This window comes from Astyanax mexicanus, chromosome 4, assembly GCF_023375975.1.
Source record: "Astyanax mexicanus isolate ESR-SI-001 chromosome 4, AstMex3_surface, whole genome shotgun sequence".
Lineage (NCBI taxonomy): Eukaryota > Metazoa > Chordata > Actinopteri > Characiformes > Acestrorhamphidae > Astyanax > Astyanax mexicanus.
The window spans coordinates 40,697,732-40,711,011 of record NC_064411.1 but is presented as its reverse complement, the minus strand read 5'-3'; the positions used below and the strand labels follow the sequence as shown (position 1 = coordinate 40,711,011).

The 13,280-nt window shown below is 38.8% G+C and overlaps 1 protein-coding gene across 13 annotated transcripts in view; it reads left to right on the top strand.

Annotated features, from left to right (window-relative positions):
- The window catches only part of LOC103026224 (muscleblind-like protein 1), a 189,077-nt gene that overhangs the window by 154,505 nt on the left and 21,292 nt on the right, over positions 1 to 13,280 (top strand). For all 13 annotated transcript variants that reach the window (XR_002651155.2, XR_002651156.2, XR_007438865.1 and 10 more), the window contains exon 4: positions 7,038 to 7,244. Coding sequence is in view for 10 of the 13 variants with exons in the window: in XM_049478656.1 (XP_049334613.1) it covers positions 7,038 to 7,244 (207 nt within the window). In the remaining 3 variants the exon portion in view is untranslated. The remainder of the gene's footprint in view (positions 1 to 7,037; positions 7,245 to 13,280) is intronic.

The following is a 13,280-nucleotide window of genomic DNA, read 5'->3' as shown; positions in this document are numbered from 1 at the left end:
GGCAGCTTTTCAACAACATTTAGCTTTTAATAATACGAGCTTTTTATGGAAGTTAATATGGCAAGCTCTGAGAAATGTCTGACCTTCCGTTTGGTCCATTCACCACCAAATATTAACTCAGTTTAAGGAGGAGAAACTGTTTATAGGAAGTGCCAAGAGGTATTTTGATAATCTGTGTATTTCTTTGCTCATTTTAAAATGATTACAGTATAATTTAAAGAATTAATTTAACTTATTTATCTTAATTGACCTAATTTTAATTGATATTTAATCTACTAAAGATAACTCACATTGTCTAATCTAACATGTAATAGATAATTAAGCTGTTGTCAAGAAATACAGCTTAAAACAAACTAATTTATCTGCCAGTGGAATAAGACATGTTTAATAGATATAATTAATTAAAACAAGTACAATGCAAGAATGCCAGCTAAAGCATAGACAGAAGATTTGTCTAAATTAATGTAGTAAAAGGGTAAGGATAGGGTAATAGAGGGGTCAAGAAATCTTTTTTTTTTATATTCGCAAAATACATTTAATTAACACTCTAGCAAATAACAACATGGGGTCTTCAGGGTCTTTGTACACCTGAGAGAACATGTTTTTTTCCTCAGGAAAAAAAAATAAAGCTCACTAATGAATTATAACTTAATCTTTTAGAGAAAAGAGTGGTACAGAGTAATGCTCTGAAGCACCCACCTAGTGTGACAAAAAAACATTCATATTAGATTTTCATAAAACTCTTCAAAGACCTAATTAAGGCTACATTTACACTACATATACAATTGATCCAAATCTGTTTTTCTCATCAAATCTTATCATTGTTTTAGGGCAGTCTTACAATCTTTAAAATGTGACAATATCAGACATTTGTCTGAACAGTTAGTGCTTCTATACTGATACACTATGTGCAAAAGAGCAACGCTTCACTTGAAGTTTCGGTTTCATCTTCCTTTCAGTTCCTTTTGTCACAGGAGCTGCTGGGGAGTGGCTGACGGCTGGGCTCATCACCATAACAGACAATAGACACTCTTTAGTTTGTGTCCTACTTTTCTTTAAACTTTGTTTTTACGTCTTTTTTTTGTTTTGTTTTGCTTTGACGTGGCAACCATGTCTCCTGCAGTCCCATTCAGCCATTTCAGTAGAAATACGGCATGATTTTGATAAAAGCTTTATAAATCAATAATTATGTTATGTTTAGTTATGTTATAGTTATGAGGTCATTATCATACTACTTAACCCTTAACTCACTGCTGGCGCTTATTAATATCTTATTATTTGCTTAATATGACCTTAATTTCAACTTTGTATTTATGATTTATTCACTACTTATTGGGCATTATTCTGTGCAAGTGTTATTAATGCTTAATTAGGGGTATATTACATGGATTTTTTTTTATAATGGCTGTATTAGTTCTTATAGTGCACCATAAACAGTTATGTTAGCACCCTGTTAAGCAGATTACTAAGCATTATCTAATAGCTAATTCTGTATATTAGTGTATAATTGGCAGCAGTTTGATCTATGTGAGATTGGTAAGGTTATGGCTGTGCTGGAGTTTATTGAGATAATAAGGGGTTAATAAGTGAGTAATAGACCAAGATGTGCACCATATTCTAAAGTGAGGTTCTGTTCATCACTAATTAAACACTAAAAAGAACTGAATAGATATTTAATCAATAAATTAGTCAATCAATCAATCAATCAATCCCCTTCACTATGTATTTAATAAGGGCTTAAAAAGGTCACTAATAGATCAAGAAATGTAAGGTTCTGCTCATCACTAATTAGACAATTTAAAGAACTGAATAAATATTTAATCAATCACAGACTCCTAATAAAGCACAAAGAACACTTACATAGAATAAAGCCTAATAAGTAGTGAATAAATCATTTACAAATTACAATTTTTTTGGCAAATAATAAGACATTAATAAGCACCTAATTTGTGTTCCTTAAAATAAAGTGTTACCATTTTCTCTTCTCTTTATGCTCTTTTTTCTTTCCTTTTTCTTGATGTAAAAGTCTCATGAACTCCAATCAGGCTGTATCGTGACAAATTGGATTTGTAGCAGATTACAAGATCTCAAATTGGAATTAAAAATATCATATTTCATGTGTTTTTTTTTTTTGCTATTTACACCAATAACACACATATAACACATACAGCTGTTTGACGAAAAAGATTATTGGTCACCATATAGATAAGATACCAAGCTCATGTGCAGATGTGTGTAATGCATCTTCTCAGATCCTCAGAAAGACGTGGCCAATTGTTCCGTGCTTTGTTAAACACAAGGTTAACTGCAGCTTTGTGAAAACAAGGCTCTACTCCATGATTCCATCAGCTAATGAGAGCAATATTAAAGTGCAGTGTTGACAAGCAGTATAAATAACGCATTATTGCTTCATACGCTCTGATGTCAGAAGAGTGCTAAATGCTGAGATTATGTGTGTGTATCACTGCAAATTAAGCGCTATGGCAACATGTTTCCAACGGCATGATATCAGAGCAGTGATGTTTAACAGCCCAGCAGAGCTGGAAATCACTGAATCACTACATTCAATGTGGAGCAGCAAACTAAAAGAGCCTGCTTTACAGAGATTAGTATACCAAAAAGCAGAAAGGTCCTGCAAACGGTTATTTTAGCAAGGCCATAATAGACCTATTCTAATTAAAAAAGATGCATGAATGTGAAGAAAACTTGCAAAGCGTTATCCTATCTAAATCTCTGAGTTGTACTGGGATCAGTCTAGCGCAGACAGTGCAATTCCCAGAATTGTGCTCGTAATTCATTAACTCTGCCTTGTTCTGATGTGTAATTCTGATCTGTGGGAAAGCATACTATTATGTCATCAGCAGCCTCTCAGAGACCTCCCTAATCTTTGATTCGAGTACCTTCGTTAATCTCACTTCATCACCTTGTAGTCTGCAGATATGCTTCTAATCTGATGCAGCCCAGAGGAGGACTTTCCCAAATTCATTCAGCTACATAACACAGGTCTTATTCAAGCACTTACAATAACTATTTGGTGGTGTTTACAATATTAGAGAAAAGAAAAAAAGATACAATTTATTGGAGGAAAGCTGTACAACTGAGAGAAGGCTTTGGCACCACGTTGGGAGCCATTGGCCTGGACACATCCTATGAAACCATCGACCTGTAGATCCTGTACACCCATAAATGCTCAATTGGTGATAAATCTGATGGCTGTGCATGGAAAGAAAGCTTTGCAACCTGGTGGACAGATTCCTGGGAGACCTTTGCAGTGTGTGGATGAGCATTATCCTGCTGAAAAATGAAAGTTTGAAACCCTGCCATGCGAGGCAACACGTGTGGCAGCAGGATGTTCTGCACAAATAACTGAGCTGTTGTTAATGTCCCTCTTATCACTACTAGGGGAGACTGACTATTGCATGCCTTCCATATGTGATGTCTCACATTCTTCATTAAAAATATATAATTTAAGGCCGCAAAAATTTAGTCAAACTTAACGTTTCCCATTTGTCATCAATTTGTTTTGTTTTTTCAATTTCGTTCTACTGTGTTGCAGAACATGTTAGCATGTTGGCTAGCTCACCGCTAATCTTAGCTAGCTGTACACTAACCTTTTTTCTCTCCCCAGTAAAGTTAGCTTAATTGCCTCTAATGTTAGCTAGCTCTACATTAAACTCAGTTCTCTCCCCAGTAACATTAGCTAGCTCTACATTTATGTTAGCTAGTCTGTACATTAACCTTTTTTCTCTCTTCAGTAAAGTTAGCTTAATTGCCGCTAATGTTAGCTAGCTCTACGCTAACCTTAGTTCTCTCCCCAGTAATGTTAACTAGCTCTACACTAATGTTAGCTAGCTCTATGCTAACCTTAGTTCTCTCCCCAGTAACATTAGCCAACTCTACGCTAATGTTAGCTAGCTCTATGCTAACCTTAGTTCTCTCCCCAGTAATGTTAGCTATCTCTACACTAATGTTAGCTAGCTGTACACTAACCTTAGTTCTCTTCCCAATAACATTAGCTATCTCTACAATAATGTTAACTAGCTGTACACTAACCTTAGTTCTCTCCCCAGTAACGTTAGCTAGCTGTACATTAATGTTACCTAGCTCTACGCTAATGTTAGCTAGCTCTATGCTAACCTTAGTTCTCTCCCCAGTAACATTAGCCAACTCTACGCTAATGTTAGCTAGCTCTATGCTAACCTTAGTTCTCTCCCCAGTAATGTTAGCTATCTCTACACTAATGTTAGCAAGCTGTACACTAACCTTGGTTCTCTTCCCAATAACATTAGCTATCTCTACAATAATGTTAGCTAGCTGTACACTAACCTTTTTTCTCTCCCCAGTAAAGTTAGCTCAATTGCCTCTTATGTTAGCTAGCTCTACATTAACCTCAGTTTTCTCCCCAGTAACATTAGCTAGCTCTACACTAATGTTACCTTGCTCTACACTAACCTTAGTTCTCTCCCCATTAACGTTAGCTAGCTCAATGCTAATGTTAGCTAGCTCTCCACTAAACTTTCACTAAACTCTTTCCCCGGTCATGTTAGCTAACTCTACGCTAATGTTAGCCCTATACTAACTTTAGTTCTCTTCCAAATAACTTGCTGCTTATGTTAGTATGTGCTTTCCCTCTAGCATTAAACGCACCATCTAAAAATATTTTACCTACTGCAAATTTAAGACAATTTAAGACCTTAATTATTAAGATTTTATTTTAAGATATTTTAAGACTTTTTAAGGTCATTACAGCGACATTTGAGGCAGTGTGTCGACCTCCACACTCAAACCCAACAATCACCAAATCTTAAACAGATAATAAACAGGCCAGAGAGTTCTGTTTTGCGCCACTGGGTTGTGTTTTCATAGTCAGATTATAAGCAGTTGCCTTTAGCAACTTTACTTTATCAGATCTTGAACTCTACTTCTATAAAACCCCTACTAAGCAAAGCTATACAAAAGACTATACAAAACAGCATAGCATTGAATTGAACTGAACCCAACCTACAGTGCATGTTCAAGAGCCATACAACGCACCCTCCTCATTCCACTAAATGGTTTTATAGCCCCTTTGATGTAAGAAGCTAATTAAGTTTATTAGCTAGGTACGTCTCTCTCTAAAGCACAAGAGGCTCGGCTATAGCGCTAATGCGTCAGCCCAGGCAAATGATATTCGAGTGCTGGAGGTAGCATTCTTATTAAACCGCAGTCTTGTTTTATATTAGAATTTTATTTTATTATATTTGATATTAGAAAAGCATGCTCTGAGCTGAAGCGCGGCGGGTCAAAGTGCAGCCTTTCTCTCAGTGCCTACAGCAACATGACATTACCCTGCGCTCCACCATACTGCGTTCTCTAACCCAGACCTCACCCAGCACTGTGTTTTTCTGCACTCCATCACCCAAACCCAGCACCCACACGCTGAGCTGCGCTGGGAAGTCATGCGGTGTTTGCACAATATATAGAATCATGTGAATAAATTATAACAACCTATGAAAACCCATGTGTATTTTTAACATACTGTTTTTGGACATCCATTCAACTAATTTAAGGTGCATACACTAATAGAATAGGACTCTCTGGAGCAGATAAACATGAACCCAATGCCAGGCGGGGCCTAGAGGGGTATATACAGTATTTGAGCGCTGAGCTGTGGAGCAGAGGAATCAAAACTGTGTTGTCTAGAATGATTATGCATCATCCAGAACTTTTGGGAATTAGATTTTGGGAGTTGAGAATGAGCATTCTGAGCTTACTAACACTCTTGCCACATAAATGCAAGCAATTCTTCACAGCATGCTACAAAAGCTAGTCGAAAACCTAAAATCTAGTAAAAAAGGGGGGCAAATTTGTGTTAATACCCTTAAACAATATGCAAAATATGGTAAAATAAATGTGTTGAAAACGTGACGCATTTTCATAGGGTATACTAAACATCTTTGCTGTATATTAGACAAACAAGTGGAACATGAGTAGAACCAAGGTCCAAATCGTTTATTTTATTAATCTCTATCAGACATAATCCAGTAACATCACTGGCCATTTTTTTTTAGGAACATCTACACTGTCTGACAAAAGATACAATATAATTGTATTTTGTCCATCAACATATTATAATTCTTTTTACACAAGTTAGATGAGGTCTATACAATAAATATATCTCACCAGCTCCATTCTTGCCTTCAGAACAACCACGTTATGTATATGCTGAATGTTTACCACGTTAGTGTTAGCTTATGCTAAATGGCAAAACACAAACGAGCTAGTTCATGCTTAATTGCAATAGAAATACAAAACATCTCCCTCATCTGCTGACTTTCCACAGACAGTAGGTACAGATCCCTCCCTCAAACAAAGTCTGCTGGCTCATCCTGCTTTATACTGTCTGAGGTTCTCAACCAGACAGTATAAAGGAGGGGTGGGGCTGGGTTAAGGGTGGTACCAGGGTGGTTCTGTGCAGGTTCTATGTGAGGTCACCACAAGGAAGTCATCCAACTGGCTCATAGAAGCATATAATTCCTAAAAATAACTCTTTCAACTGATTCTTGGGCTGTTTATAGAAGCAGTTGAGACAAAAGTGGAAATACAAAAGCATGCAAAAAAGTGAGTTTGCATAATATGTCCCCTTTAACTAACGGGACTGAAGACATTGCCTTGAGGGTTACCAACCCCAGTGACAGTTTTGTATCAATTTCCGGAAAATGTACCATGTGTTTCCATTCACTGTCTATTATTTTTGATCAGTGTGGTGGTAGTTTGCCAAATACAACATTCTGGCTAAGGGTCTTAACTTTGCTGGGTCCACTACTCAAAACTACCCAGCTAAGATTGACCCTCTCATCAGAGACTAAGCACTGATGAAGAGCCAGATGCCAGCAAACACATCCTGAGTTTTGACAAATGGGCAAAAGTCTCTAACTAGAACATTAATTTTCAATAATGTTACCAGTAATGTTCCACATCTAAGACATTCTTCTAATTTCACCTGAAGTAACATGTTCCTACATCTCAGACTGTTTTCTTTTTGTGTGTATTTTCAGCCCATGTTCTCCGTCACGCCAAGCTTGGCTACTAATGCCACGGCAGCGGCAGCATTCAACCCGTATCTGGGCCCCGTGTCTCCGGGACTGGTGCCCACCGAGATCCTCCCCAGCGCCCCTGTACTAGTGACCAGCAGCCCCAACGTCCCGGTGCCAGCCGCAGCTGCTGCCGCTGCCCAGAAACTGATGAGGACAGACCGACTGGAGGTGAGTTCATCTCTCTTGGTGTTGGGTTAGAGGGTGAATAAGGTCTCCACCAATGGGCCTCAATTTGGTAAAAGAACGATTGTTCGTAGGGCAGTCATTACTTTCGCCCTGTTTAAATAAAGTTGCCAAATGGGAATATCTCTTGGCCTTGTTACTCAGCCCCCCGGAGACACTAGAATATGGTCAAAGTATTGGGACACCTGCTCATTTATTGCCTTAATTTAGTTCTAAAAATCAAACATTGGAAAAACAAATAGTTTATCCCATTTTTGTTGGAGTATCTGTATAAACTGTCTAGATTTAGTAGACTTTGGAGCATTGCTATGAGGATTTGATTGCATTCAGACGTAAAAGTCCTGGCTAGCATCCTAGCTAACAATTAGTAGGTTAGTAGAATGTTTTATGTACATTACAGTTAACAATCTTAGAGCATTAGATCTGTCAAGCTTTCTGGATATTCTAAGAAGTTTGCTGCAACATTACTTGTGTCAATGTTTTTATTTGTAGTTTTGGGAATGTTGTACTTACTTTTAACATTTCTGCAATCATAGTATTCTTCTAGTTCAATATATATTATACTAGAAATATTTTAATTAGATTGTGATGCAAACCATTATTCTGTCACATGTTTTCAGAATGTTCCTGGAACATTATTTCTGTAGCGATAGTGGCTAACCTTCCTGAAACCTTTTCAAAGGTTTGTCAAACATTCTTATAGCTTTCTCTGTTAGCTGGGTTTATACTCCTGTAGCCCATGCCTGCCATTAGACATGGTACCAAACCCAACGTTTAGAGGTAACTTCTCCAGAACTCCTAGTATTTCTGTGAGGGGCTGGACCAGCTGTGTGAGCATTTGCACATCTGTGTTAGCAATGGATGCACCTTAAACTAGCTAAACACTTCCGTTAGGACATTTTTACATATTGAGTGAATTTAAAATCCAGAGAGTTTCTGAGAACTGTTTAGAAAATGGTAAAAAAAAAAGTCATCATGGCTCTGCATTTGCGTGATGATTTTATGCAAGGACTTGAGAAACAGATGAAAGCCTAGTTTTCAAAATATCAATTAAAACCACAGCAATTATCAGAATGCAAATAAGGGCCAGCAGGCAAAGTCAGATGAGTTGTGTGACTCATGGTTCCGTGACTTTTATGCTGTGGTTGTTTATTAGCTGCTGTAATTGGAGGTATATAATTGGGCACATCATGCTGGATGGTCGTGTTGCTCCATGGATTTCTGAAGTGTTCCTCCAAGCATTGCGCTGTTTTTTTTCCTTGCGTCAATTTCCTCTCGACCACCTGTTACTCGCAGCATCGCACCGATTGAAACATAGGATTGTGGGCTGTTGCACAGGCACAATCAAAGGCCTCTTAAGCATTGTTCAAACAGTTCCTGTTTGTTCGGTTTAATTATGTATTAAATAGACATCCATTGGTTTGGGCGCCCACACATGATTAGCATAAAATCTTCATTAAACGGTTCTTCATTGAACAGAGGAAGGATCGCGCTGCAGATCTTCACACTGAAATCGTAATATGGGTGGTTCACGCTTCTGAAACGCTGACAAAACAACTCATTATTCTTTGAATACTCTGTTTTTTTCCCCCCTCCTCAACAGTCATCATGGAGATAAATCTGAAACGCTCTGCTAATTCCGCCCCCTGCTCTGTTTGCCAATAATTATTAATTGGACAGCAAGTCAATCTCCTGCATAATGCATGCAGTAAGAGGGGATGGCTGGCGGCAAAACAGCCGAGGAAACCGTTGGGAAGTGGGCGGAGATGTGTAGAGTTGCTTGCTAATTAGCACCGAACCGTCCAGGTCTCCGATGGCCAGTAATAGAAGCAGCCAATGGGGGAAAGGGGCTTAAAAGTGGGGCCAGGACTCGGAGGAAAAAGATGGAGTTTGAGAGAAAATCAACAGGATGTGGGTTAGACGTGATTGACGGTGGGAGGGAAAGAGAAAGATGTGAGCAAATAGGCTTTGTTAACCCTTCGTTAAGCCAAGTTGATATCAAAATAATGAACTTTTTTTTATCTTTTCTGGTTTTTAGGTCATATCCTTGGTCATATCTTGAAAAACAATAGTTGAAAAAAGTGTTGCGACTTTTTCGTTTCTTTCAACACCTTCTAACATCCAGTTATTTTAAAATGGATAAAAATACACTGTAAAACTGTTCAATTTACCAGAAAAACTGGCAGTTTTGGCAATATTCATTATATAATTGCAAAAATACATTCGCAAGCTTATAACAGTGATTATTTTTATTCTTTATTGACTGTAAACTGACATGCAAAAATCATGGGATATCAGAATATTCATTGATCATGCTGTTTTACCCCAGAAAATTGTTTGTATATGGTTTATCTACTGTATATAAGCTGATCATCAGCCTCATGGCAAGATGACGTAATTTATCGACAAGTGAGGCCTGATAGTAGCTGCCAGATGAATGGATGGGACAATAAAATTTACGAAGTTCTGAAGAGGGCATTTGGCATTCCTCAATCCACAATGTCACATGTACCTTAAATCCATTGGTAATTGAATGGTAATGATTGTGACCAGCGTCTTCTGGCTATAACTGTCCATGCTAACACAAAAGTATCTCTAGAATATCTAGAAGCCGCATAATAGCCACATTCTATGCTGGAGGTCCCACACGCTTATCCTGCAGGTCAGTCAGCATTCTTTTGCTTCCTCTGGGGATGGCAAAAGTCATGGGACCCAATACTAGTTCTTATAAAGATACAATAAACATTTATAGGAAGGAAAATAAAGACTAAAATAATGCTGCACACAGAGTTGCTAATGCTACGCAACACAGTTAAAGGAGCAGCTTACAAAAAGTGCATCTCAACACTTGTCCCAATATTTAAACTGCTGATGCTTAAAATATTTCAGTGTACATCATTATTCAGACTAATATCATTCAAATGGGTCTCCACGCTGCCCTATTTAAATACGTCTGAAGGCCCTTTAGTGAGGTATACAGAGCTAAATTGGATTGTAGCCCAATTCACCAAGATATAGGCCTGCTAAAAATACCCAATAGAAATAGAACAGTCCTATTTTAGTTGCTGGAGTGTCACTCCAATATAGGCACACACATCCTGGGCCTTCCAGCGGCGTTTAATTATCTGCTGTTCCCCGAACAGCAAGTCAATACTGTTTGTGCGGCCGCTTTGATAGCGCATCTCTTGGGGGGGGGATGAAATGAAGTCTTTTAAAAGGTGGGATTTCAGTTGTGACTATCAGATATTTTAGATCTGCTGTTTTGAACTGTATACAATTAAACACACTGCAATCCTACAATCACTAAACCCTAAACCATCCTGTATCTCTACCACCATTCTACACTAACACTCAATAGACTGAAAGAGAGAGCAGAGAGAAAAAAAAAGTTGAAAGAAAGAGTTGGAGAGAAAAAAGTGGGATCTAAGAAAAGAAACAAAGAAAATGAAAGAAGGAAAAAGAGAAGATTGAGAAAAAAAGAGGTAGAAGTTTATAAAGTAGAAAAAGCAGCAGACAATACAGACAAAAAAACTAAAGAGGACAAGGAAGGTAGAATGAGAAAAAGAGAGATGAAAGAAAAATAAAAGAGGTAGAGAGAAAAAGAGAGAAAAAAAAATATATAGACCGGGAGATGGGGAGAGAATAATAATTCGAGACGGGTGATGAAAAAGAGACAAAAACATGAAAGAACAGAAAATGTGGGAGATAAAAAGAAACAAAGACACAATGTGGATAGATAAATAAAACAGATAAGAAATTTGGTGAAAGAGGATGAGAGAAAACAACCAAAAAGAAAAGAGATAAATAGGGAGGAATAAAAACTGAGTAGGAGAAAGAAAGGGAGATAAAAAGAGGGAAGAGAGAGAGAAAGTGAGAGACAGAGAGGAAGATCAAAGAAATAAATAAAGAAAGAAAGACATGTTCGAGAAAAAGAGAAGAAAATCAGAGACAAAGATGGCCCTTTTACAGAGACAAAAAAATGAAAAAATGCAGAGAGAGAAAATTAAAGAGAAAAAGGGCAAAAGAGCAAAAAAGGAAAAACAAGAGAGAGAAGAGAAAAAGAAACAGAGGAAGAAAAAGAGGGGTGGAAAGAGCTCTTGTGTTCAGAGACAGGGCTGTGTGTCATCAGTGCTGAATGAAAAGAGCCCCATCTGGAACGCCAAACGTATCTCCATAGAGACAGATGTGTTGTATCACTCTCTTCTGCTCTCTATTCTCTCTCTATTCTCTCTCTCTCTCTCTCTATCCTCCATTACTGGCAGGTCTCTCTCACTCTCTCTCTCTTTTTCTCTCTCTATCGCTGTCTCAATCTCTCCATCCGATCGCTCTCAAAAGCCCTCTGACCCTCTTCATTGTTTTTATCCGGCTCCATACACTTCTCCTGCTCTCTCTCCATCTCTCGCCCGCTCTCCCCCCTCTTTTCGCAGTGTCTGCCTGACAACAAGGCTGCCTCCGTCTCTTTAAAAAGCAGCCAGTGCCCAGTGGATTTCATTAGCTCTCCCTTGCCCATCACTCACACACATACACACACACATAAGCGGTGAAAGAGTTGATGACCGAAGCGACCAACGGGGGTCGTTGTCAGGTTGGCCTTTGGCCTGAAGCACAGGGGGTCTGGTGCCTTCCAGAATCAGTCAGCACAGCCAAGGCCGAGCAAGAGACAGCTCTCTGGGAGCCTGGACCTCTACCTGTGTGATTCATCCAGACAGTGTGTGTGTGTGTGTGTGTTAATGTGTGTCTAGAAAGCGTCCGTGCTTCTGCACCAAACCGAGCCGGGCAAAGGCTGCGGCACAGCCGCCACGCACTCGTGTCTGTGATTTATGAGGATTTGTCTAGATAACGTCTCCCAGGTAAACCTGCTGCTCAGAGGAGCGAAGCCTGCACAGAATACTGCCAGGCTGCACAGGCAGTCGCCGCCCCCTACTGGCCACAGGAGGGAAATGAGTCAATACTCAGCAAACACTGGGACTCGCTCACGTGGGGCTGGCTCACAAGAGTGGAACATGGACTAGGTGGGTTCCAGTTCCACTTCCAGTTCTAGCCAACTTTAATCCCACCCGGGTCCCATCTAGGCTTCATGAGCAAATGTTCAACTCAAATGGGTCTCATGTTTACTCCAATGGTCTAGTCACTGACCCTGGTGGGCATCTTCATTGACATCCATCCATACTGTATGTTGGGCCAGCATGGAACCCATCTACAAAACTTGCTGGTTCCCAGTTGGGCGTTCTAGAAGAAGGATAAACTCTTGACAATTATCAAGCAGGTGTCCCCATACCATATACTATATATCTATAGTGTATGCATAAACTAGCCAAGTTTTGACCTCCTTTATTACCACAAATAACTGTTTCTTGCTTTAATAACCATAACTTTATTTTTACTTCTAATCAAATCAAATTAAATTAAATCTAATTTTTGTGAAGCATTTTATATATATATAATTAATGTCACAAAGCAGCTTTACAGGAATGGAACAAAAGATCCACAATGCATAAAACGTAAGAAACCTTGGGAGCAGCCATGGTTCACATGGGGGGACCCATCCTCCTCTGGTCAAACTACATTTAGAGATTATTTACAGATTATTGCAGTAGAGACTCTAACAGATCTGACTATATCAGTTTAACTAAACGTAAAAAGAGAGCCAGAAGGAAACATAGACATGAAGGCATCCTAAATCACTGGCATCACTCCCTCTACCATCCACAAACCTCTTATAGGTTAACTTGACAGCAAACTGGCAGCAAAACAATTGCAGACATTTTCGGTCATGCAAGACCATCGTTTTTTCTGTTTAATTGGAAAGAGACCAAAATACTGGACACTGAAGGTCAAATTACATTTTCAAAATATTATACCTAAATGATAAAGTCCTGATAAAAACCTCATGAAGAGTTTGAAGCCCTTAAATCAATAATTATGACTACTACACTTGCTCAGATCTCCACAGCGAGGGGAACTTCCACAATAGAAAGCTGACCCTATTCCTGTCTCAGCACAACCAGAAAGCTGATGGGA